The sequence below is a fragment of the Mercenaria mercenaria genome, chromosome 4, assembly GCF_021730395.1.
Source record: "Mercenaria mercenaria strain notata chromosome 4, MADL_Memer_1, whole genome shotgun sequence".
NCBI lineage: Eukaryota > Metazoa > Mollusca > Bivalvia > Venerida > Veneridae > Mercenaria > Mercenaria mercenaria.
This window is the reverse complement of record NC_069364.1, coordinates 42,591,467-42,617,236: the sequence shown is the minus strand read 5'-3', so window position 1 is coordinate 42,617,236 and position 25,770 is coordinate 42,591,467. Positions and strand designations below refer to the sequence as shown.

The following is a 25,770-nucleotide window of genomic DNA, read 5'->3' as shown; positions in this document are numbered from 1 at the left end:
GCCAAAATTGTGACCTCTAGAGTGTTAACAGTCAAATTGTTGACAACGGACGACTGACAGACAGACGGACGACGACGGACACAGAGCGATCACAAAAGCTCACCTTTGAGCACTTCGTGCTCAGATGAGCTAAAAATGCGCACCACCTTTTGTTGCCAAGAAATATCCTGACTAGAATGGCGCTATAGTTCATTAAAGTTGAACAATCAAAGGGCAGTAACTCAGTGATAATCATTCGACCAAAACATGAAGATAATATGCAACTTCCGATGAAGTTTCTATGGATTCCAGTCCAGGACAAAAAATGGTACTATAGTGTACTAAAGTTGAATTATCAAAGGGCAGTAACTCAGTGAATCATCTGACTGGAACGCGCATTTACTCTTGGCAGTGAAGCTTCCTATGAAGCTACTATAAATTCTAGCCAGTGGTTGCTGAGGAATACTCTGGACAAGAAATGGTACTATAGTAAACTAAGTTGAATTACCAAAGGGCAATAAGTCAGTGAAAAATCATCTGGCTGGAACTTTGAACAAGAGCTGTCGGATGACAGCGCGCTCGACTATTCGAAGAATTGATTGAAGAATGGGGTCAAAATATTTCCATAGATTTTCAGACAAAAGAAAAAAATGGATTAAACATAAAATGTTCCTGTATTTGTGGATTTCGATTAATCTTGCACTAAATGGCAATGTGTGACCATGTTGGCAAATATGTTAAGTTATATGTTAAGCAAAATATGGACTTGTATGAAAAATTTAACTAATTTCCAAGTCCAAAAAAAGGCCATAATTCAGTCAAAATAGTTGACAGAGTTGTGTACTCTTGCCTACAGATGGAAATCATGCTGATAAACTAGTGTTAAATGTTTCAAAACCACAGTTCAAATAGTTTTGACAAAACGCTGACTTGTAAGAAAAACTGAACAAATTTCAAAGTCCAAAAAGGGCCATAATTCAGCCAAAACAGTTGTCAGAGTTATGTACTCTTGCCTACAGATGGAAATTATAATGATAAGCAAGTGTTTAAAGTTTAAAAGCCATATGTCAAATAGTCTTGACAAAACATGGACATATACAAAACAGAACCAATGTCCAAGTTCAAAAAGGGCCATACTTCAGTCAAAAAAATGACAGAGTTATGTACTCTTGCCTACTGATAGAGACTATTATACTGAACAAGTTATAAATGTTTCAAAGCCATATGTCAAACACTTTACACAAAATATAAACCGATATATCAAGATATACGCGCCAAAAACAACGTTAAGCCAGTTTCGCGCCATTTCACACGTGCAGACCACTACGTCAGTGATATTAACGTCACGTTAATACAAACAACAACGAGAGACACTAACATTCGCCTACGTACAGAAGAAGTATGGATATCAAAATTGAAGACGAAAACCCCTATTGGACTCAATATCATCCAGTAGATTCGGAAATAGAATTCATAGCAAGACAAGCTACTGCCGAGGAACTTCAAGCATTATCAAATAATGCAGAACGCAAAAAAACAAACAAGAGGGTTGGAAAACGTTTCAACAAACTATGCGACATCTGTGGAAATCAGTTCACAACTTCCTCGAGCTTATATAGACATAAGAAGAAACACGAGGCCACAACAATAAAATTTCAATGTTCATGGTGCAATAAAACCTTCGCAAATAAACAATCTCTAAAACGACATGCCACCAGGACCTACCACTACCAGGAAGAATACAACACCATCACAACTGAACAATCTACAGGTAACAATACCAAAAGAAGCCATTCTTTAACGTGGAATATGAACATAACACCAAAATTCAGAACAGTACCAGGCTTCAAGAATTGGATTTCTAAACCTAAGATAAAGAACACTACCAGGAAAACACCAAAATCTAAACACTAACTCAATATCAATGAATGTTTATTTACCATACCAGATCCGATTTCACCACAATCTACACCGACCAGGAACGTTCCAAGCGACACAACCATTTGCCAAGATGAATATGGACTATTCAATGAATATAACGAACTTTCAATCAGTATTGGAAGAGTTTATGGAACTTTTGACTGTAATAATGTTTGTAATTGTAATAAGTCCAAATTTGGCAGCTTGCCAGACTTTCAGTTATAAATAGTAACATTTAGGCTATAAATAGTAACAAACTTCACAAACTGACACAGCATTTTATGTACTTTAGTCAATAATTTTCTAATGTATTTTATCCTGATGAAGGTCTTAGTAGACTGAAACTGGTTGATCAAGTAATAAATAGTATATCAACCACCCCGGTGTTCGACGTGTTGTTCTCCCCTTCCGTGCTTTTGTATTTGTTTTAAAATATAAACCGGTACGAAAAACTTAACCAAGATTTCTAAGTCAAAAGGGGCCATAATTCAGCCAAAATGCTTGATGGAGTTATGTACTCTTGCCTACAAATGGACATGGTGATGGTAAACAAGTGTTGAAAGTTTCAGAGCTTTATCTCAAAAGACTTTGTCAAAATGCAGACTGGTACGAAAAACTTAACCAAGATTTATAAGTCAAAAAGGGGCCATAATTCAACCAAAATGCTTGATGGAGTTATGTTCTCTTGCCTATAACTGGACATGGTGATGGTAAACAAGTGTTGAAAGTTTCAAAGCTTTATCTCAAAAGACTTTGTCAAAATATGAACTGGTTCGAAAAACTTAACCAAGATTTCTAACTCAAAAGGGGCCATAATTCAGTCAAAATGCTTGACAAAGTTATGTACTCTTGCCTATAACTGGACATGGTGATGGTAAAAGTGTTGAAAGTTTCAAAGCTTTATCTCAAAAGACTTTGTCAAAATGTGGACTGGTACGAAAAACTTAACCAGGGTGTGACGCCGACGCCGACGCCGACACCGTGGTGAGTAGGATTAGCTCTACTTATTCTTCGAATAGTCGAGCTAAAAATCATCCGACCAGAATATGAAGATAATATGTGCATCTGATATAGCAATAATATCAAACAAGAGATTTAAAGAAACAAAACTTTTAAGTTGATGAAAAATGCCTGAAATAAAACACTTGAGACACCAGGTCTGTATGAACAAATGACAGAGTATAGCCGTGGCATTATATACATAAGTCCCATACCGGTGAAAATTTTTTTGCTTGACTTTCAATAATGACTTTGACCTATGGCCGACAACAATGGTCATGTGCGCGACATATAGCATAATCATGGGGAACATTTCTGTGTAGTACTAAAAATATCCTTTGATGCAATTAATGTAGCAGAAACAAATTTTTACTTGATCTTGAACAGTGACCTTGACCTTTAACCAACAAGCACTGTCTCATCATGGGGAACATTTTTGTGTAGCACTTGATAATCCTTCAGCAGAAACAAATTTTTCTTGACCTTCAATAGTGACACTGACCTTTGACCTATAAGCATAAGTCAAGTACATGCATATCTATTTATTGCACTCTAATAGGCGTCATTCCTATAATCCACTCCGGTGTTCCACCTGTAGGGGACTATAAAAACCTACTGTTCTATTTATCGTCTGATTTAATATCATTTTTTTTAAATAAAATTTCCCAACAAGTAGAGTAACTAGCAGCTGGTATCCAGGTATGTGTTACTTCCATAAGTAAGCTCAATATTACTTTTAAACTTCATTTTTTACGATAATTTAAGTTTTTTGTTTTTCATCACGTTATGTCTTATGGATCATAGTACATGTTTATTTAGCAAAACGGAAATGCACAACTTCACACAATAAATACATTAAGGTCTAGAGGTCCGGGCTAAGGGTGTAATTAACGACATCTCGAAATTCACTGTATCACGATACATTATATATATATAGTCTGGCGATAAGAGTATCGTATCATAGGTCTGTTTTACGATACAGTGAAAAGTAGAGATCGGCATTGAATGAAAACTTCCATACAATCATTGTTGAAGATAGCAACTAAACAAATGTATCATTTATTACAGTTACTTTAACTTTAAAGCAAAATTTCAAGTACTTTCCAAGAGAAGGAACATTAATTTTTTTTTAATTTTGTCACACGATATGTATTGTAATGTGAGACTAAGCATATCGCTACACCCCTAGTCCGGGCATCAATATACAACATGTACAGTCATGTACTATTAATTTATTATGTACTGTATTACTGTGTATAAGGTAATTGCTGGTAAAAGTTCTGATTTCTTGTCATAAAGCAGAACGTTTTGGGACAGCGTGATAACATAAATCTGACTGTCGCTGTCCCGTCACGTCCAAACTTAAGAAATCCCCAGTGAAATCCGTTGTGAATGTTTTCTGGTACATGTACAATGTATTTGTATAGATTACATCTCTGATAATGAATTTATGTCGACACTAAAGCATAAAATTGCATCACTGACATTTTTTAATGTATATATGTTTTGTTTCTGCAAGTTAGTGTCGTTCGCGTCCGCTGCGTATTGAAACAGGTGTCGGGGTAAATATCTCCTCACACCTGTTTACATTATATTATATAGATTTATGTGTATATAGATTTATGTCTGTTATTTAAAATTATTAGTTAAATTCAACATGAATATATTAATGTTTAATGTATTGTAGCAGTAAGTCTGACCAGTTTATATGACATTTTTTTTATTTTTTATTGTCTTCGTTTTCCTAACATTAAAATGCTGATACGGGTAAGGCTTAGAGGGATAAAAAAATACCATATCATAAAATAAGTCATCCCAATAAACCAAATGAGTATATTAAGTCTAGCCTAAAGTTGCCTTCATCTAATTTTTTGTTTATCTTATAATCATAATTATTACATGTATGTTGCTCTCACTCGAAGGTCTGAGGCATATTGAATAGAAAATTTTAACAGCAATTAACGACTGTCACCATTAATTAAACCAATTCAACAATTCATGAGCACAATCCATGTCTTAAATACTAAAGAAAATATTGTTTATTATTTTATTTTTAATTCATCTGTCCAGAGATAAATGGAACTTGTCTAGATGTCTGGTACTGGAGTCTTGACCCCTTATCATTGCCTAAAAACAAAGCGCTAAGCCTATAAGAATAAACAGACCCGCAACTTGAAAGGCACATAGAGCAAATCTCGCAAACATCACGTGGTAACTGAATGAGATCTCGTTTTACCAATGTCTGAAATTTTTTACCATACAACAGAAGGATAAAAATTTGTCATGAAAAACTTTCTATTAGATTGTCAAGATTGTTTGTTTATAATGATAATGGTGTTTTTTAATGTTGACTATATATATATATATATATATATATATTGTTGTTAGTATTTTTTACACAGGGAAGGAAGGAATAAATTATGATTGAAAGTCTGGAAATTCAGAAGTGGTCTTTTGAAAATTGGACCCGATTCGGTCAGCCGTTACCAGTGAATGAAACAGAAAGCAGAAGGATAAAAAATTTTATCGTGAAAAACTTTCTATTTTAAGATCGTTTGTTTATAATGTTAATGGTGTTTTTTTAATATTGTTAGTATTTTCTACAAGATCACAGGGAAGAAATGAGTTTATGATTGGAAGTCTGAGAAATCAAGAGTGCTCGTTTGAAAATTGGACCCGATTCAGTTTATTACGCGACGGCCGTACATGTATCACCAGTTTTAAATTAACAAGAGTCTATCGATTTGATCAGGAGTGATCAACAGATCAAGTCAGCATTAACCCTTCAAGATGATAACACCAGTTATCGCGGGGATACGTGCCTGCGGGAGATGATCTCCAGTTGCGATTCTGTATATTTATAGTTATACTTCTTTGCTAAAAATCAATACACCCTACAAATTATTAACCTTCATAAAATAGCTTTGACAAAAAATCCCAAACATTATGAAATAAAAGCAGAAAAATCAATGCCTAACATTGTGTTTTGTACCCGCCTTCTGTCAATCATGTGTCCTGCTGAACATGAATGACGTAGAAATCTTCTTTTAATTTGATGCCAAACGTGTGAAGTATCCGAAGTTCTGCTAGTTAGTAGTATCTAGTTGCAATTTGGAATACCCATTCTTACCAAGCAAACGTAAGGCCCCATTTAGGCATTATCCTGTTATTTGGTCCGCGGACCAGAAACTTTCCGGTCTTATTTTCTTGTATTAATGTAACTTTCTTGAAATTATTTATCGGTGTTTCTCACCGTATTGGGGTCAAAAAGTAGTCCATCCTAAAAAGTAGTTCCTATAGTGTTGCAAAAAAAAGTCCGAAGTCTTTTTCATTCCTCAGGTGACTATAGTCTGCATCAAAAGCCGACTAATGCTATTTATTCCGTACAGTGTTGAAAACAAAGTCCCTAACCTCAGGTGACTATAGTCTGTATCAATAGACTAATGCTATTTATTCCGTAAAGTAACCGAATATAAAAACTACTTACATGTCAGTTAGCAGTCCAAAATTACTTCCACAGCAAATGAACAACGAAATATCCAAGTTTTAAAAGAGCAGTTCAGCACAAAATTAGTAGTCTTTATTCCGAGATACTGTTTAAGTACACACAAAAAATATCAATATACTCGTACCGATTATTTGTGACATTAAATGCATACAAATTGTATTTCTTTTCGTCAAACAGACGGAATAAATCGCGAAAATGTTTATATCCGCTCTCATCCCTGCACAAATTTGTCAGATAAGCCCACTCTAGAAATATATCTGGATTTAATCCATTGACATACACGAATGCAGCTAATAATAAACGATCAAAATGTTTAACACCTATCTTCCAAAACAGTCTCCTAATTAGCTTTGACCACTTTTTAGCATCTCCACTAATGTCTTGTATTATCATCCATTGTGTGTAAATTTTTCTTCTGTGATCGCGTGCTTCCATAGCTAACGGTCAATTGAAACTTGCAATCAAAATCAAGGCATATTAACATCTCTGTGAACTATGTTAATTGGTTCATTCGAAGTACATGATTATCTTTTGATCTGAACGTAAACTTATGGGTAAACATTGTCTGCAGAATGCCTGACCTCTCTATATACTCCTGGTATTTGGTCCGCGGACCAAATAAATTCTTCGTCGCTATATATACTCCTGGTATTTGGTCCGCATCTGAAAACTTCTATATTAACGAATTATTTTAAGAATGTCACCCCCAAAAGACTACCAAGCCCCATTTTCTGAAAATATGCTCCCCCAAAGAAAACCCTTTACCCGGGGATACTTCCCCTTATAAGACATTAGAAAGAATCTATTGGAAAACAATTACGTGTCTCTATATATACTCCTGGTATTTGGTCTGCGGACCAAATAAATTCTTCGTCGCTATATATACTCCTGGTATTTGGTCCGCATCTGAAAACTTCTATATTAACGAATTATTCTCAGAATGTCACCCCCAAAAGACTGCCAAGCCCCATTTTCTGAAAATATGATCCCCCAAAGAAAACCCTTTTCCCGGGGATACTTCCCCTTATAAGGCATTAGAATGAATCTATCGGAAAACAATTTCGTCTCTCTATATATACTCCTGGTATTTGGTCCGCATCTGAAAACTTCTATATTAACGAATTATTTTAAGAATGTCACCCCTAAAAGACTGCCAAGCCCCATTTTCTGAAAATATGATCCCCCAAAGAAAACCCTTTTCCCGGGGATACTTCCCCTTATAAGGCATTAGAATGAATCTATCGGAAAACAATTTCGTCTCTCTATATATACTCCTGGTATTTGGTCCGCGGACCAAATAAATTCTTCGTCGCTATATATACTCCTGGTATTTGGTCCGCACCTGAAAACTTCTATATTAACGAATTATTTTCAGAATTTCACTCCCCCCCCCACCCCCAAAAAAAAGACTACCAAGCCCAATTTTCTGAAAATATGCCCCCCCCCCCCCCCAAAGAAAACCCTTTTCCCGGGGATACTTCCCCTTATAAGGCATTAGAATGAATCTATCGGAAAACATTTTCGTCTCTATATATATACTCCTGGTATTTGGTCCGCACATGTATAATTTGTTATGTGTATTCCTACGCGACCTTACATGACCTCAACAGTGAATGACGGATGGATACACTATGATCTTTTTTAGAATGGCGGATGGATACACAATGATTTTTTTACAAAACAGAAGCTAAACATATCATTTAAATATTGTGGAATTTATTTGGTCCACGGACCAAATAACAGGATAATGCCCCATTCCAAATGCAATATTCCTTGATTTGAGATAAAAGTGCAGAAATCTATAATGCTATCGATGAGTCATTTTCCGCTTCTTCGAACGTTTCAGTTATAAAAACTATTTTGTGGTAATTGCAAATACGGAAGGCATACGCTATATATTAGTGACACCTTGACACGGTCTCACGTTCCTATTAAAAGCTCGTTTTATAAAACAAAATTACCGAAACAGATATGTCCTTTAGAAGTTATTGTTGTTGTTTCATTCACAAAAACAAGATGGCGTCATAAACAACAATGATTAAAGAAGTCCGGTAATACCTATTAAAACAAAAAATATCATTCGCCTAGATTTTCTTCTTTATTCTTATTAAAATGCACGAAAGTAGGATAATATAAAAACTTCATCAAATGCATTTTTACGGTGTAATAACAATGAAAATGTGGACTATTTTGTCACAGTATGTTGTTTGGTTTTGTCCAATGACATTCCGCGAAGTCAAATAGTTCTGTTATTGAACTAGTTTGACGGGTTTATTACTGTATAAAACAGGTTTACCATACAAGATATAAGTACTTTATAAATCATCACGCAGTAACCACTAACCCTTCTACTCATTTTTACAAGAATTATTACGCTTCAATTTGATGTGTTATTCGGATTGTCTCCAATTTTCGATCTTCCGCGCGATGACACACTTTGAAACTGTGAGTGTTAACTAAGCGGCAGAAGCCGCAAGCGGCCCGCCGCAAAAATAGGATAAGGTCAAAGGGAAATAATCACTGGGCTTTTGATTGGTTGAAAAAGTATATGGTATTCTGACACAAATATTTAAGATGTAAAGTGGTCTCTGATTGGTGAAATACCTGTTGGATATGTTTGAAAACTGTTTTATTTCTTAAATTGAAGTTCTAAGCCATGATTAATTGAGGAAAAAATATTTAAAGGTGTATTTTGCTTGAAAATTTTGCTTGTTTTACTGATATGGTATTTTCATGAAATGTAAACAAAAATTCAGTGCCGGACTGGGGGTTACTGACTTCCGGGTGAAAAAAGTGCAGAAAAATGACAGTCAACATGTATATTGCTGGCTGTTTTCTTTTAGGTCTTGAATAGTTCTATCACCCTGGGTAGGTGGCATCAAAAGTTTAAATGTTAGGAAAGGGCTATAACCCAAAACATTACAATGTAAGTCTATGGGAAACCGGTTACTTCCCTTTGACCTAAAGGTAAAATTTCTTGGCTGAAGATGTAACATAGTTTTTGGTAATTTTTTCACTTTTTGCTAGTTTTTGCAGACGAAATCATTGTAAACTGTCAACAGAAGTATCAGATAGCAAATATACTGAAAAATTAAGGGAATCTATTTAGAAAAAATGCAAAATAGGGGTCAATAGCCTCGGCTGCATTAAGTGGGTGGGAGTGTGTGACAAAGATGGCTATGGCCTGAAAAGAGTTAAGTGGCCTGGCACGGTTTCTCGTTTAGAACGTGTCCATAGACTGGTGTTCTTACCACATACCGGACAAGCTGTTCAAGAGACAGACATGGACGGGAACAGGCTACACTGTTCCCACCTCTGTCATAATAAATGGTGTATAAACATATCCCACCTTATTGTTGAGCCACACTTTAATAACCAGACAGACAGACAGACAGACAGACAAATTCTTTATTTCATCTCAGGTACATATGTACAACATGAGCGTCGTGGGTGTGCGAGTACTGGTGTCTGCATTGGCTGTGAACCTCGGTGTATTTTTCCTGGTTGCACGTATTCCAATTTGTCTTCTATTTCTCGTGTTTATACTTGGGTCTCTGCTATATTTATCGTGATCAATGGCGGGTAGTGGAGTCGATTTCAGTAGTAGCTGTCTTTTATGGCGACGTTTATTAAGGAATGTGGTTAATTGGTTTTTAATGTACTTTTTCTGCTCTTGGTGTTTTTCATACAGTTTATACAGTATATTTCTTCTAGCTTTTCTCTTGATTTTGTACACTAATCACTGTTCACGCTCTTTTTTTCTTTCAGACTCCCGTTGAAGAGTGTCAAGTGTTTTGTCAACCTGACTTCCAGTCGGTATCGGACACCCAGTGGCTTGACATAGCTTACGCAGTGAATCCCCAGGACCATTGTTTACAGAGTGTAAAGCACTGTGAATACGTGACTCGTAACACCTAGAGAACGTCTTGTCTCGAGGTAAGGACCTTTTTATTGCACGGATTGTTGCTTCCACCTTTTGGCTGTTTGTATTTAATTTTGTTAGGCTAACTGTCTGGTCCCCAAGGCGGTATTCTATCAGCTGCATTAATGTTTCTTCATTGGCTTGATTACTAATATCAATTTTGAACCCTTTTGGCAGGTAGATACTGTTGTGGATCCAGTTATTGTCAATATTGCCTTTACAGACTCCAGAATTCATGCCACATATGATTTCCAGCATAGCAGTTCTTTATCATGATCATGCTGTCCCTTGTCTTATCTAGCAGATTGGAAGAAACATTTTTTTTTACTATACAGCTCATTTCTGCCTGACAGCGTTGACTTAGGTCTACTGCAAATTTATTCTGTATTTGAGTGCGGATAGCTTTAGTTCTACCTGGCATCATATCTGTGGCCTTAGCTGATGACTTAATAAATTTTCAGTGATTTGCACCAAGATGCCTTGTGTCTAGTTGTTGAATTGGTTCGACAGTTGTGATGCCTTGTTCAAACAGACACCGTGCTCCCTCGCAGGCCATCCCATCACCATCACTTGTTAGGTATTTAACCTCTATTCCCTCATGTTTAAGGTCTTCAAAACAGTATTCAGCCCACTTTTCCTCATTACCGATGTTAGTTTCCATACTAGCTGTTGCGGAACACGTATCAGACTTAATGTTGAATTCGTCATCATCTTTCGTGTGAAATCCACTTTTTGAGCATAATTTGTTTACAGTCTCTACAGCAACAATTTGCTTTTTTGGCGTCAGGTTTTCGCATACGGTCAGTGTGCATTGAGTGGCTGGCTGGAAGGGAGTTCGTCCAACGCCTGAATAGAGGGAGTTGTTGTAAACGGCATCCACTTCTGCCGCAATGTGGGTCTCCGGGCGCCCTTTCAACTTGTTTATCTTCTTAAGCTGTTGTATACGTTCTGACATGTCTCGTTTATTTTCACTTATTATTGTATTTCTCACTTTTCTCTTCATATGGGTAATACCTCTTTTTGATGGCGGCTTGATGTTTCCACCAGCTAGAATTTTTGTCAGACTTGATGCTGCTATAGGGGTTTGTGTAAGGGCAACATTGATACCTACATTAGCTGCAGCCGCTTTACGACCTGTGGTATACCCGGTGTTTACCTCCTTATATAGGTTAAACATTTCTGACTTATACGGGCAACTGTCACAGAGCACAGCTTCTCTCCAAACGATGCCCCGTTGCATCTCTCTATGCGGATCAAAGGCCAAGTCACCACAACAACTGGGGTTACTCTCGCGATGCTGTCGGGTTACACAATTGATCATCTCCCAAAGTTTTCCAACATGAAATAGCTTGTTACAGTCAGTGGTTGTACTGAAAAATACATGATAAACACTCTGCTGTACTGCTTAAATGGTGTGAAACAATGTTTGAATAGTACACTGGGCCTGAAGACTCTATATCTGAAATTATAGTGTTTATGCATTGTTGCAGTTGTTTCCCTTGGACTGTACTGAAATGCAGCACTGTCATTTAAATCCAAAATTAATGACTAAAACACCATTGGAAATTCATAAAATGTGCACAAAATGGTAATAAACATTGTTTTGATAGGTTCATCATGTTTAAGGTGTAAAAAGTGAAAAAAAACTCTACCTTTATATTAAGAAATATGATTTTTGGCAAAAAATACAGACATAAATCTGTTAAAAACTAACCATTGGAGACTAAACTGTAAACTGTAAATATGTTTAAATTCCCTGTCTGTAATGCTTATAGTAATATCTTTGAACTTACTTTACTTCGGAATCCTTTGTCTCATTTTTACTTGCATTAGATGTCCGGTTACTGTTGGGGCGTAGTATCTTGACCACGGGGTGGGCGTCGTCTTTGGGGAATGGTGAGGACATTGCTGCATCAATAACCAGGTCCGATTCGAGGAGCTCTGCCTCCAGCTTTGTCGGTCTAACATACTGCACCGCTGCACCAAGTGGCAAACACTTCTTTGATCCTTTCGAGTACTTATTGCCACGGCCTTTACACCTAGATCTGTCACCTTTCATTTTAAACTTGTAAGTCCAAAATATTTTAGCACTGCAATTATGTTTAACTTCTTCTGCATATAAGCTCAGAATGATGCTGGATAGTGTTATCAGTGTCATCAGCAAACAATTTTTTGGTTTGACCCACATCTAGGAGTCCACTGTGGTGAAATTATAACTGGAGTAGACTCACCCTTCTAAGTCCTAATCTGTATACTGACAGTTAATTCTGTAACATAAGACAGACATATCTTGTCTTTTCATGATATTTATATAGATATCTAGTGTAGAAGTCTTCCCTTTAACTAAATACATGCTTGTTTTCTATATGATATATAATTTAAATTCAAAATTTAACTGTTTAAAAGTAAAATTTTACTGAAAATTGGTTATATTATTGAATATTACATAATATTGTGTAATATAGCATAATTGTGGTTCAATCATCAATTAAAATGTAGGGGACACTTTAAATTACAGTTAAAAGTAAATATGGCCCATCCTGGACACATTAAAGTTCACTTTGCAGTGAAAATTTAAAAAAAAAAACAATTAAAGGGAGAGAACTACAACTTGTCTATATACTGTATCATAAGAAGGGGGTGGTGTTGTAAAAATGTGATTTTCTCTGAAACAGCTTGATATTTTTCAATGAAATTTGGTAGTTATATGCGAAATTGATTACTATTAATAAATATGATTAGATATTGGGGAAAATTAAAAATAAATATTGACTTTAGGTCAAAGGGAAATAAGTCACTGGGCTTTTGATTGGTTCAAAAAGTATATGGTATTCTGAGACAAATGTTTAAGATGTAAAGTGGTCTCTGATTGGTGAAATATCTGTTGGATATGTTTGAAAACTGTTTTATTTCTTAAATTGAAGTTCTAAGCCATGATTAATTGAGGACAAAAATATTTGAAGGTGTATTTTGCTTGAAAATTTTGCTTGTTTTACTGATATGGTATTTTCATGAAATGTAAACAAAAATTCAGTGCCGGACTGGAGGTTACTGACTTCTGGGTGAAAAAAGTGCAGAAAAATGACAGTCAACATGTATATTGCTGGCTGTTTTCTTTTAGGTCTTGAATAGTTCTATCACCCTGGGTAGGTGGCATCAAAAGTTTAAATGTTAGGAAAGGGCTATAACCCAAAACATTACAATGTAAGTCTATGGGAAACCGGTTACTTCCCTTTGACCTAATATTTACCACTACTCCACTACCCGGAAGTGCATTTTTTGACCGAATTAGTATCAACTGCGGAATAATAGGCTTTTCTTTTCGGAACTGTGATTAAATATTTTAAGGTACGTCCTGTAAAAATTGACTGTTGATTTTATATTGTGATATATTTTCTGTGATTGTATCAAATGTGAGTATTTAGTTTTATGCATTTTTCAAGTTAAGCGTATTTTTTAAAGTATCATACATTTTCGCGAATACTTTTTTTGTTCAATCTTTTTCTAAGTGAATTTATTGGGTATTATTTAGATAATTTGTATGATTTACAAGGTATTTGAAGAAACCAATATGCAATTTTGTTATTTTTTATATCACACAGCGTTTTAAGGAAATTTTCACTCTTTTCGTCTGAATTTCTTTTTGAAACCTTAGGAGTGTTTTCTTGCTAAATGCTTTTAGTCAACCGTTTGCACAAAATTCTTTGCACTGCGCATGTCTCTTAGATGTATGATTGAGAAAATAAACTAGAGAGGCAAGTGTTGTGTTGTCATTTTGTGTTTCAGTTTGTGTTTGGTTAACGATTCTAAGCAGATGATCTTGTATTGAATAACGGTGTCGGGTTTATACCTCCAGTACATTATTACGTATAAACCGATAGTAACTTTTGAATGCAGAAGTACTGTAGTTTAGAAAGTACTAATGTTTGTATGGAGTAGCAAATACCCTACTGAGTATAGTGTATCCCACCTAGACTGGAGATTTGTCAGAAATATTGTGTGTTTAGATTCTTTTTTATTTCTTTTTTGATTTTTTGGTAATAACAACATTAACACTTTTTTCTACAGTTTCGGCTTTGTTTTCGGTTATTTGTCACAGTTATTTGGAGACAAAGCACCAAATAGCTTGCAAAGTCATTAAATTTTGTACTGAGCATTGACACATCACAATAGTCGGCTGGTCAGTGATTGATGTAATTTTCCATAGATATGTGGTAAAATCTGGCCAGAATACAGAGCTGAGAAGATTGTCTATAGTTTTACGACTTGATAAGCAATACTTGAACGAGTACATTCTATAGTGGTGGCCAGGTCATATTAATTCTAACTTTGTTTTTATATATTACCTTAGCAATTTTGAATTCAGCATTAAAGATAATACTTCAGATAATCGAAAATTTTGAATTTCGTCTTATTTTTTCTGCTTTGGTTTATATATTTAGCCATAGCAGATGCACACAATGGATTTAGGTGGAGAATATGCAAGACGAACTGGCTAAGACGTAGATTTGTTTCTTTCTGATATTCAGCTGAAGCATATTTAAAACGCACTTAAGAAGGGTGGTGAATATATAGCTTTAAGCAAGGATGAGTCAAAACTAGTTATAAACAGGAAAAGATATCAGCAAAATTGTCTATAGAAATAATTTGTAAAAGAAATGAGCAAACACCTTCAAAATACGAGTTATATACTAGAAGTGTGTTCTTCTTTTAATTTTTGAAAACTCCATTTATTGGTGATTTCCAAAAGAGTTTCTGATATCATTTTATTCATTTTATTTTATTGCGATAAATACTTTTTTTCTCCAGTCTTAATATGCATAGAGAGAATATTTTTGTCAAACATTTCATTTTCAATACAGACATGGACAGGTTACAGCAATACAGTTATGTTATTCGTTTATATCTGTCTACATATGTTCTTTTTTCTCATATTTACATACATCATATTTTGAGCAAAATAATAATATCTTGAAATCTTGAATCTCGGCCAACGTTTTGTGGAGCATATTAGATAACATTATCATGTGAGACGAAGTTCGCTTGCGGTCGGTGTGACCCATTCAAATATAACTATGTGAGACGAAGTTCGCTTGCGGTCGGTGTGACCTATTCAAGTATAACTATGTGAGACGAAGTTCGCTTGCGGTCGGTGTGACATATTCAGATATAACTATCTGATATGAAGTTGCCTGCGGTCGGTGTGACCCATTCAAACATTTCAAGGCGGAAGTATAAAACGTTATGTTATAACTTTTAAATATTCTAGAAAATAACCTTTTCAATATCAGTATAGACGGTGTAAGTTTTGAATATTTCATTTATTCATTTATACAAAATAAACAAACAAGTCGTAAGTTTGTCAGATAAACTACACGTTATTTTTGCACTTGAAAAAAAAAAAGAAATAGGAATGCATGTTCAGTCTGTTTGATAAATAAATCAGTTCGTTATTCTTATAATAAAAAAACTCTGGTTTTCATTCATCTGGTCGCTATAACCGAGTTTATTGTAATTATAAGTCTTAGCACTTTACTTAATTTAGACTTTTTCCTTCATACAGCATAGAAGCGTTAAAGGGCATTGTTTACAAATATATTACATATTTACCTATTTGAAATAAGAGAAGCGTGCACATGCGCGAATCCACAGTCCGGGCGGCCATCCCCTCCCCCCCCCCCCCCCCGCCCCCACCCATGGAAAAGCCAAAATTAAAGGGGCAAAGGGAAGAAGAGAAGAAGGAAAGAAAATTGTTTTTCGAAAAGGCAACATTAGGACCGCATTCAAAGTGTATATGGCTGCTGCTACATACGACTCCGGCGTAATTTATATTTATGTTATTAATAATTATCTCAAAGAAACAAAGAATGTTACCTGAAAAGTTTAAGAAAATCTAAATTTAATATTTTCCCAAATTTAACAGGTGAGCTTATAATAATGTGAAAATAAGAGGTATATTGTATATAAAATTGCAGTGGATCAGGTATTCTTATATGCTCCTGAAATGCCCCAGAATGTAGGAAATGAAGCGCTTAATTCCAAAATTTACAAGGGGTAGGGGGACATTCCCACAGACACCCATAGCTGGTTGGCTACTTTTCTATTTCAGCCTGTTCAACAAAACTTATTGAAAACCCTGTACTTGTTAACGGCTAACATCCACATCAAATTATTTAGTGTATAAAGGCACATTTGTCATAAAGGATTTTGTAGGACCCCCTCCCCTACCTCTGAGAAAATTGGCTGGATCCGAACATAGTACATATATATTTATATATATCTCTGTTAACAATATAGATTAACTGAAGATGTAGATGTATGCTCCTGATTTCTCACAACGATATTATGATTATTATGATTAACTTGTAGCATAAAAGCATATATGTTGTTTTGGCAGAAACAAAATGAAACAAATCTTACATATTACAGTGCCACAACTTATCAACGGCAGCTCAATACTTCTACCTAAGCAAATTGACCACTACCAAGCAGGTATCTTCTCTGTACAAAAACAAACATAGTAGAATAGATCAATTTAGCAAACTAAGAAAACACCTAAATGCACAATTAATTCTGCTATAACGGTTTATCTGGATTTATTCATACAGTCATTCAATCAGTTCCGGTGTAATGAAGTATTTCGACCCCCATAGAATAATGACCCCCCGGTCATTATTCTATAGAAAAAGTGACCCCCGGTCATAGTATTATGACCTCCAGATCATAGTACTATGACTCCCCCACGTGAAGTAAACTGAACCTCACGAAGAATATTGACTCCCATAAAAAAACGACCCCCGGTCATTTGGTCAAATTTAGTGATAACTCATGTATCTAAGGCCTAACTGCTGCATTTTATGCCCCCACTCGGGGGAGTGGGGGTGGGGGGCATATAGATTTGCCCTTGTCCCTCCGTCCGTACGGTAGCAGCAACAATAGAAAGTAGTAGTAGTAGTAGTAGTAGTAGTATTGGCAGTGGTAGTGGCAGTTGCAGTTGCAGTAGCAGCAACAGCAGCAGCAGCAGCAGAGGAATAAGTGACAGCAACAACAGCAGCAGGAGAAGAAGAGGTAGATGTACAAGACGTATTAGTGGAAGCAGGTATAGTAGTATCAGTAGTAGCAGTTGTAGTAGTAGTAGTAGTAGAAGTAGCAGGCCCGTAGCTACACTGAGGCACAGGGAGGCCGGTGCCTCCCTGTTTTTCTGCCAAGATTATGAGAAAAAAGGATATGTTTTGAGTCACCATCTTAAAAAGCATAATCGAACTGAGGCACTGCCCCGACAGGCATTAATTTGGAAGGTTGTGTCCCAGCCTCCTCCATAGGAGGGTTTGTGGGGGCTCCCCCAAAAATAGGATATATGATATGAAAAACACACTTTGTTGCGCTGTTTTTTATCTTAAAGAGAAAATTACCCTTTCACTCCGCGGTCTACCCCGGGTACTAATACCGATTTATGGTTCGTTTGTAATGTCTCACTTGCGATGGAGGTCTCGGATGCAACACAGGACTTACTTTTTGGGAGGTGTATGTCTATAATATTCTTCTTGATGGAGCTGCTGTTTTATCTCATACGAGTAAAATTAAATGTAAAAATGTTCAAACAATTTTCCCTAAAACCAAAGTTCCGTCTAATGTTGCTCTCATGCTGAAAAGGACATTAGTTTTCTATAAAAAAAATCTTCTTTCATACAATGACAAGGATGTTGCTACAAAGACTGGATATCAGTATAGCTCGCCACAGAGGTAAGAGCAAAATGCGTTTTAACAAATTGTTTGCGGCGTGAAATTAAAATAAAACTTCATTAGGTTGAAAAGAACATTCAAATCCATAATAATTACAGCATAAATAGAGTTTCATCAATTGCTCACGATACCACATGTTCTACCTATCGTCTGCTTCAACAAGAATTTCTTCAAAATAAATGAAAATAAACTGCGCCGTTCTCCATCAATGATATTTTGATAAAAATGAAATACATATAAACTATAATGATAAATCATTAACTTTCAAATGCTTTGCTTTTGGCACCAACAAATTCATCGATTTATTTTGAATCTTAACCATACTTTGAAATAAATTAGGTTTGAAAAAGAAATGATTTATATTGTAGGAAATTAGACATAAAGTAGCTAGAAACGTAGGTATGTAAACTTTTCTAGTGCCCCTACCTCCCGATCCCGAGGTTCCGTAAATCATTGCTCCGACTATAAGTGCCCAAGTACGAAATGACGATGGGAGAGATGCGAATATTAATTCGGGATCCGAATGTTTCACGAATGAAAAATGCAGTCCTTGTGAATGTTTAGAAATAGCTATTTGGTTGGTTTAACAGGCCTATTTTATCACATATAAAGGACATTTTAATATGTTTAACAGTGATAGACGTTTACAGTACATTTTGCCTTAGCGGTCACTTACAGGTATTAATCATTAAGTAGCCAATCAAGAAGCTTCGCAAACTGACTATTCTATTGTGCCGAATAAAAAATACTAAGACATTGTTTCGATATATTTATGGGCATACTACAATACTGGAGCTTATTTGAAACTGAATAGGGAAGATCAAAGTTTAAACTAGTATCTACAATGTTTGACATAATTTGTTTTGGCACTATGGAGATATATATATATATATATTTTTTTTTTTTATTTGAGTGTTACAGCGCACCAACCCAGTATAGGTTATATGGCGCCAAACAGGACTTCAAATTTTGGTTTCACATCTCATTTACATTGAAATAAAAACATGAGGTATGGAATGAAAATTTGCATAACTGCTTGAATCACAGAGTTACAGCAAAACCAAGTGTTAAGACTCTAATAGTCGCCTCTTACGATCATGCAAGGGTAAGGCAGTGGTTCCAATTCTTTTCATACACAGATCGACCCAGAACCGCATGGGGCCTATTGATATATTTAAAGCTGTAAGACTTAAAGTGTACTACACGAATATAATTTTTCTAGTATGATAAATATATAAATTTTTATTCGTATAAAATACTCACGAGTACAATTTTGAAGCAATGGTAAGAGTAAACGTGTAACAAGAAGTGATCATTAGGTTCAACACATCTGACCGAAAGAGTTTTGCTATTGACCATTTAAATTCTAAATTTGACTGGAAACTTATTCTGTCACGCTCTTTGGAATAAAAGTAGCTAAATACGTCTCTCATTGGTATAAGACACTGTTTTTCCTGCTATTTTTTAATTACCTTACATTTACAGTATTATGGTTTCTTTCTGTTTATATCATTCGAACGCAGTTATTAGGAGCTTTTTTCTCTCATTTTGTTTTACAAATGCAATGGCACTGCAACTTATGCCCATATTACCAAGTATTGAGATCCAAGCAACTAAAAGGGAAAAAAACTTACCTTGTGGGTATGCATTTCGCTATTTACATTTGAAAGCAGTTTCACCATTTTTTTCATAGTATTTTAGATACTTTTTTGCATTTAGCGGCGTTTAGATTATGACGCAAATGTATCTGATAACATATTATACTTTTATTTTGATACAGACAGTAGACATTTTTTGACCGGTAACTTGATTCAGTATTATATCTTATAAATCTTTTGAAGATAATACTAAAATTTCTTTACTGGCGTGTCTGAATCATGAAACGACCATGAAAGGATATCAAATTAACCTGACATCCATTTCTTGTAATAGTGGTAAAACTTTTGTTGGTATTAACCAGTATGGTATCATCTAAACTTAAGCAAGATGAACATTTACAGTGAAATAAAGGTCTACAGTAGAAATTATTAAATGAATTACAGTTGTGAAATATTAACTAAGCTGTAGGACTAGGAATACCAAAATCTGCATTAAGCAAATATAAAACATTTATTTTGACCGTATCCCAGAGTTTCAGATATGCATATGCAACAGAAGTGTTTTATCACTCACTGCACTTGCTAATAAATTTCATTAAAATGAACGTCTTAACTGAACGACTGAAACGTCGAGGTCTGATAAATCTACAAAAATACAGTTTACTAATATATGCGCAAACATTGACACTAGCCTCATACCCTGCCCTGATCTGTTTTATTGCTTCTTTCGATATTTGATAGAATTAAGCCCAGCTCTAGCTGAGAAAAGTCGAGATTGAGCTTTAATGTAATTTTAGGTCTTAAGTTATATCAGTTTTTAACTAATGATTGGCAACTTTTACAACATCTTGGTTTTAACACTGTAATTACATGTACATGTGAGAGGTAGACATAGTGTAGTATCGTACAATCTTGAACAATACATTGTATGTAATGTAGCAATGGTAAGTGTATAAGCGTGTAATTATCCTCCACACCGCTGACCGAAGGAGATTTAAATTTTAAATCGGAAAATTGTTTCGCTACTCTTCGTGGTATAAAAGTAGCTAAATGCATTTCCCATTTCTACAAGACGCTGTCTTCAGGCAATCTTTTGAATTTCACATCTTCCATTAAATCATTTCATTTACTGTATGAGGCTGATGTCTGTTTCTATTATTCGAACGGAGTTATCAGGTGCTTTTTATTCCTATTTTATTTTACAAATTCAATGACACTGCAACTTATGCCCATATTACCAAGTAATGAGATCCAAACAACTAAAAAGGCATAAAAACTTACTTTGCGGCAATCACTACGCTTCATACATTTTAAAATCATTTTTTCCACAGTATTGTATATATTGTTTCATTTAGCGTGTTTAGATTACGATGCAAGTGTAACTTAATGAGTAACTTTTTTGACTGCAAAACTTGATTTAGTATTATATTTGGTAAATCGTTTGAAGATTATTAAAATTTCCTTTCTTTACTTGCGTGTCTGAATCATGAAATGATATCTTAATATGTCAGCCTGACATAGCCTTCAGTGCTATACTTAGATTTTTAATTTTAAGTACAGTCAAACTTGCTTGAGAGACCACAACACTCAATGACTCAGATAACAATCCTACCTTGCATTCATCCATACATCTGTATGTCACAGCTTAGTGAAAAGTCATTTCAATGTAATGTTAATTTTCATGGTAAATATTGAATAGTTTTTCTTATTTTTATATATGATATATGATATGGTTCGAATAACTAAATTTCAGAATAAATAGTCGATCTGAATTTATTTTATTAGACTTACAACATTTTCTGATATCATACAATATGCATGTACAGTCAAACCTGTGAACAAAGACCACTCTTCAGAACAAGCAGAAGTGGTCTTTGTTCACAGGTGGTCTTTATTCGGGGGGAAGGGTCGCTTCTCATTTAGCCATTATCATGCTGATAAAAAGTATTTTTACAACGTTTTGCTTTCTTTAATTCGAGGGGTGAATGCGAAAGAGTTCTAAGTGCTTCTTTATTTATTGCTTCTTCATTCACCCCTCGTTATGTTCTATGTATAAATTCGGCCGGTGCAAACTTGAAAATTTTCAATCAAGCAGTAATTATTATGTAAGTCGTGAAAATTCGGCGGATTTCAAATATATTCATGCCGGAACTGTCTAGCTTGGCCGTTATTGGGGGGCAAATATGACCCTTGGGAATGAATTAGGCCGGTCGCTGGTCGCGGTCGCCAGATGGTCGCTATTCACAGCCTTTTTATGAGCATTTTTCTATGGGGAGACCAGAGACCGGTCGTTGTCGACAGGTGGTCGCTATTCAGGGGTGGTCGCTAGCACAAGTTTGACTGTATCTTACAATTTTCCGTCATTGAGAGAAGTTATTCCCGTAATAATTATCAATAGCTTGATAGGTAGGACTATCTGCAGGAGCGGCTACATGGAAATTAAAAAACATTAAAACAACATGCTCAAAATGATCAATTCAAATTGTTTTGGTCTTGCATATTATGTATAAGCAAGAAACATGAATTTTTCAATTGCTTTTCATAATTTAAAATTTGGGTACTATCTCTATAATATGAGACCACTTGCATTAAGATATCTGAAATGCGCGCACCAACTGAAGTATGATACTGAAATATCTCACAAATGCCACATAATTATAACGTCGTATCGTGTTTTTAAGCTGTTGTCATATAACATACCTATTCGAAAATGAAAATTGAAGACATATTTGTCACACCCCATATAGCTCCCTTCGGATATAGCTTCCCGGGGAGCTGTATTCGGCACACGTTTTCGTATATAGCTCCTTGGGACAGAGGAGCTGTATACGACAAACCCGAATATGACTCCTTATACATGGAAAAATTAAAATACTATAACAGTACTGTTCGAGTAATAAAAAACATAAATATTTGGCAGAGTGTCATTTTGATATACGATTTTCCACACCACTTGGGAGACAGGTGGGGATTTAATAAATTTTATTTCTCGTGGCAATCATACGTATGAGCTAGAGAGCAAGAGTGCGTAGGTACACAGTCCCGAAAACGGATATAGTTAGACCAATAATCGCCAACCTGTACAAGAAAATAATAACTGGCAATTTAAGTTAGAAACATGGGTTTAAAATTTTGTATCTGGTCTAGCAAATATGACCTCGAGTCCAAATACATACTTGATCATACTGTGACAGGCACTCATCTTCTGTACTATGTGACAGAATTATCAAATTTGGAAGAAACAAATGTTAATTAGGTGTACCTGAAGATTTTAGGTCTTTTTTGTCGGACTTGACGAAATAAGGTAGTTGCCCCAAAGTTCCAAGACTGTCCAGAAATATATTGGTTTAGTACTAGTTATGACCCTTGCATCAGAATTAAGGCATCATGTTTGAAATATTTGACACTATTTGGTCTTTAAAAATGCGACATAACGAAATGTCCTAAATAAGCCACGTAGTCCATTTTGCATAAAAACCCCGAGGAGCTATAATTATACGGAACAAAGCTACAGGTGTTCCTTTTATAGCTCCAGTTTAAGCAAGGGAGCTATATACGGAGATATATACGGAGAATACGAAAAGGTGCCCCGAATATAGCTCCCCGAGGAGCTATATCCGATGTGACACATATTACTAAACCTAGATTAGACACTACCGGAAAGCCTGGTAATTCATACAGCTGAGGCAAACTGAAAGACGGAGACTAAAGATAATAAAAACAAGAGGGTCATGATGACCCTGGATTGCTCACCTGAGTAAAATGAGCTACATGTTTCAAATGTCAAACTGATGATAAAATATTAAGAAAGTCAGTAGGTCACATTCATGGTCAATGAAATTCAGTTTTACGATTTGTGTGCAAAACTGTGTTTGTCATCAAAATTTCAAGGCTGTATCTTAAAAAACAAGAAAGTAGGTCAGTAGGTCAAGGTCACAGTCAAGTGACATCATATTACTTGGGGTCATCAGGTAATTATAATTAAACAGTCTTGGAAATAGGATCAGATGATTTTTTAAGTATTTTTCCTATATAACTCACATAATAATAACTAAGTGACCCCAGGGCGGGGCCTCTTTTAACCCCAGGGGCATAATTTGAACAATTTTGGTAGAGGACTACCAGACAATGCATCATACCAAATATCAAAAGCCTAGATCATATGGTTTCTGACAAGAAGATTTTTAAAGCTTTTTTCTATATAAGTCTATATAAAACTTAGGACCCCAAGGGCAGGGCCTCTTCTCACCCAAGGGGTACAATTTGAACAATTTTGGTAGAGGACCATAAGACAATGCTACAAACCAAATATCAAAGGTCTAAGTGTTGTGGTTTCAGACAAGAAGATTTTTAAAAAAAATTTCCTATATAAGTCTATGTAAAACTTGTGACCCCCGGGGCGGGGCCATATTTCACCCTAGCGGGATAATTTGAATAATCTTGGTAGAGGACCACTAGATGATGCTACATACCAAATATCAAAGCCCTAAGCCGTGTGGTTTTGTACAAGAAGATTTTCAAAGTTTTCCCTATATAAGTCTATATAAACCATGTGACCCCCGGGGCGGGGCCATATTTGATCCTAGGGGGATAATTTGAAAAATCTTGGTAGAAGACTACTAGATGATGCTACATACCAAATATCAAAGCCCTAGGCCATGTGGTTTTGTACAAGAAGATTTTCAAAGTTTTCTCTATATAAGTCTATATAAACCATGTGACCCCCGGGGCGGGCCATATTTGACCCTAGGGGGATAATTTGAACAATCTTGGTAGAAGACTACTAGATGATGCTACACACCAGATATCAAAGCCCTAGGCCCTGTGGTTTTGGACAAGAAGAATTTTAATTTTTTTCCGTTCGGTTGCCATGGCAACCAGAGTTCTGCATGGAATTCAATTCTTTGAACAATTTTGAAAGGGGGCCACCCAAGGATCATTCCTGTGAAGTTTGGTGTAATTCTGCCCAGTGGTTTTCAAGAAGAAGATTTTTTTAGGAAATGTTGACGGACGGACGACGCACGACGGACGCCGGACATTGAGCGGTCACAAAAGCTCACCACGAGCCTTTGGCTCAGGTGAGCTAAAAAATACAGCCTCTATCGCATACACAAGGTTTTTCTTTGATTTGACCTAGTGACCTAGTTTTTGACCCCAGATGACCCATTTTCAAATTCGGCCTAGATTTCATCAAGGTAATCATTCTGACCAAAATTCATGAAGATTAATTGAAAAATACAGCCTCTATCGCATACACAAGGTTTTTATTTGATTTGACCTAGTGACCTAGTTTTTGACCCCAAATAACCCATTTTCGAACTCGGCCTAGATTTCATCAAGGTAATCATTCTGACCAAATTTCATGAAGATCAGTTGAAAAATACAGCCTCTATCGCATACACAAGCTAAATGTTGACAGACGACAGACGACGGACGCTGAACATCGAGCGATCAGAAAAACTACCGAGGCAAATGAGGCAGAAAAATGACCGAGGCAAGTGCAATATAGCATAGTTTTCGCACAACCTATGCGCTCGTTAGTTTATATTCCAGCTTACATTGTCGCTGTCAGTTGGTTCATGTTCTTGCGAAAGAAGTTTTATGTTATGCATACCTAAATAAAACGTGGCGCTTATCTGACTTAATGTTGATATATTTTCTAAATTGATTCATTTTGACATTACAACAGAATGAAGTCTTGCAATCATGAGGTTTTGTTCTTAACACGCTTTTGAACATATCATTTCTAAAAAGTCACGATTATAGATCTACGTACAGCATTTCAAAACTTCGTTATAAGATTTCTCTCAAAAATATATGGTCACTTAAAAGTTAAGAACTTATATCAGATACACTTATTAATTGTTCGTAAGTATGGAATCTTCCCGTCTATACTTTTTTTATATAAATGTGTGACATTTTAGATTTTGATTAACTTATAAGTATAACTTTATGACTACATTTGATCTTTTAGATCTGACATGTCATACGCACTATTTATCCTAGTGCTGAATTTCAAAAATGTAATAGTATTTTAAGAAGATTGACAAAATATATTATGTACTAAGTACATTGATTTTGTATTACGTTTCTGTATTGTA

At 35.5% G+C, this 25,770-nt stretch overlaps 3 protein-coding genes across 3 annotated transcripts in view; 2 read left to right on the top strand and 1 right to left on the bottom strand.

Moving 5' to 3' along the window:
• Positions 1 to 9,850: 9,850 nt before the first annotated feature.
• On the bottom strand, positions 9,851 to 12,387 carry LOC123553351 (uncharacterized). Its single transcript, XM_045343084.2, has 2 exons — positions 12,122 to 12,387; positions 9,851 to 11,698 (listed from the first exon to the last, which is right to left on the bottom strand). Exons 1-2 carry the CDS (start codon positions 12,385 to 12,387, stop codon positions 10,786 to 10,788), a joined length of 1,179 nt encoding a protein of 392 aa, XP_045199019.2. The 3' UTR covers positions 9,851 to 10,785.
• A 1,061-nt stretch (positions 12,388 to 13,448) lies between these two features.
• The window catches only part of LOC123551554 (uncharacterized), a 73,296-nt gene continuing 60,974 nt past the window's right edge, over positions 13,449 to 25,770 (top strand). Inside the window, exon 1 of the mRNA XM_045340585.2 lies at positions 13,449 to 13,676. The gene's annotated coding sequence lies outside the window, so the exon portion shown is untranslated. The remainder of the gene's footprint in view (positions 13,677 to 25,770) is intronic.
• The window catches only part of LOC123551560 (uncharacterized), a 34,105-nt gene continuing 22,055 nt past the window's right edge, over positions 13,721 to 25,770 (top strand). Inside the window, exon 1 of the mRNA XM_053541042.1 lies at positions 13,721 to 13,741. The gene's annotated coding sequence lies outside the window, so the exon portion shown is untranslated. The remainder of the gene's footprint in view (positions 13,742 to 25,770) is intronic.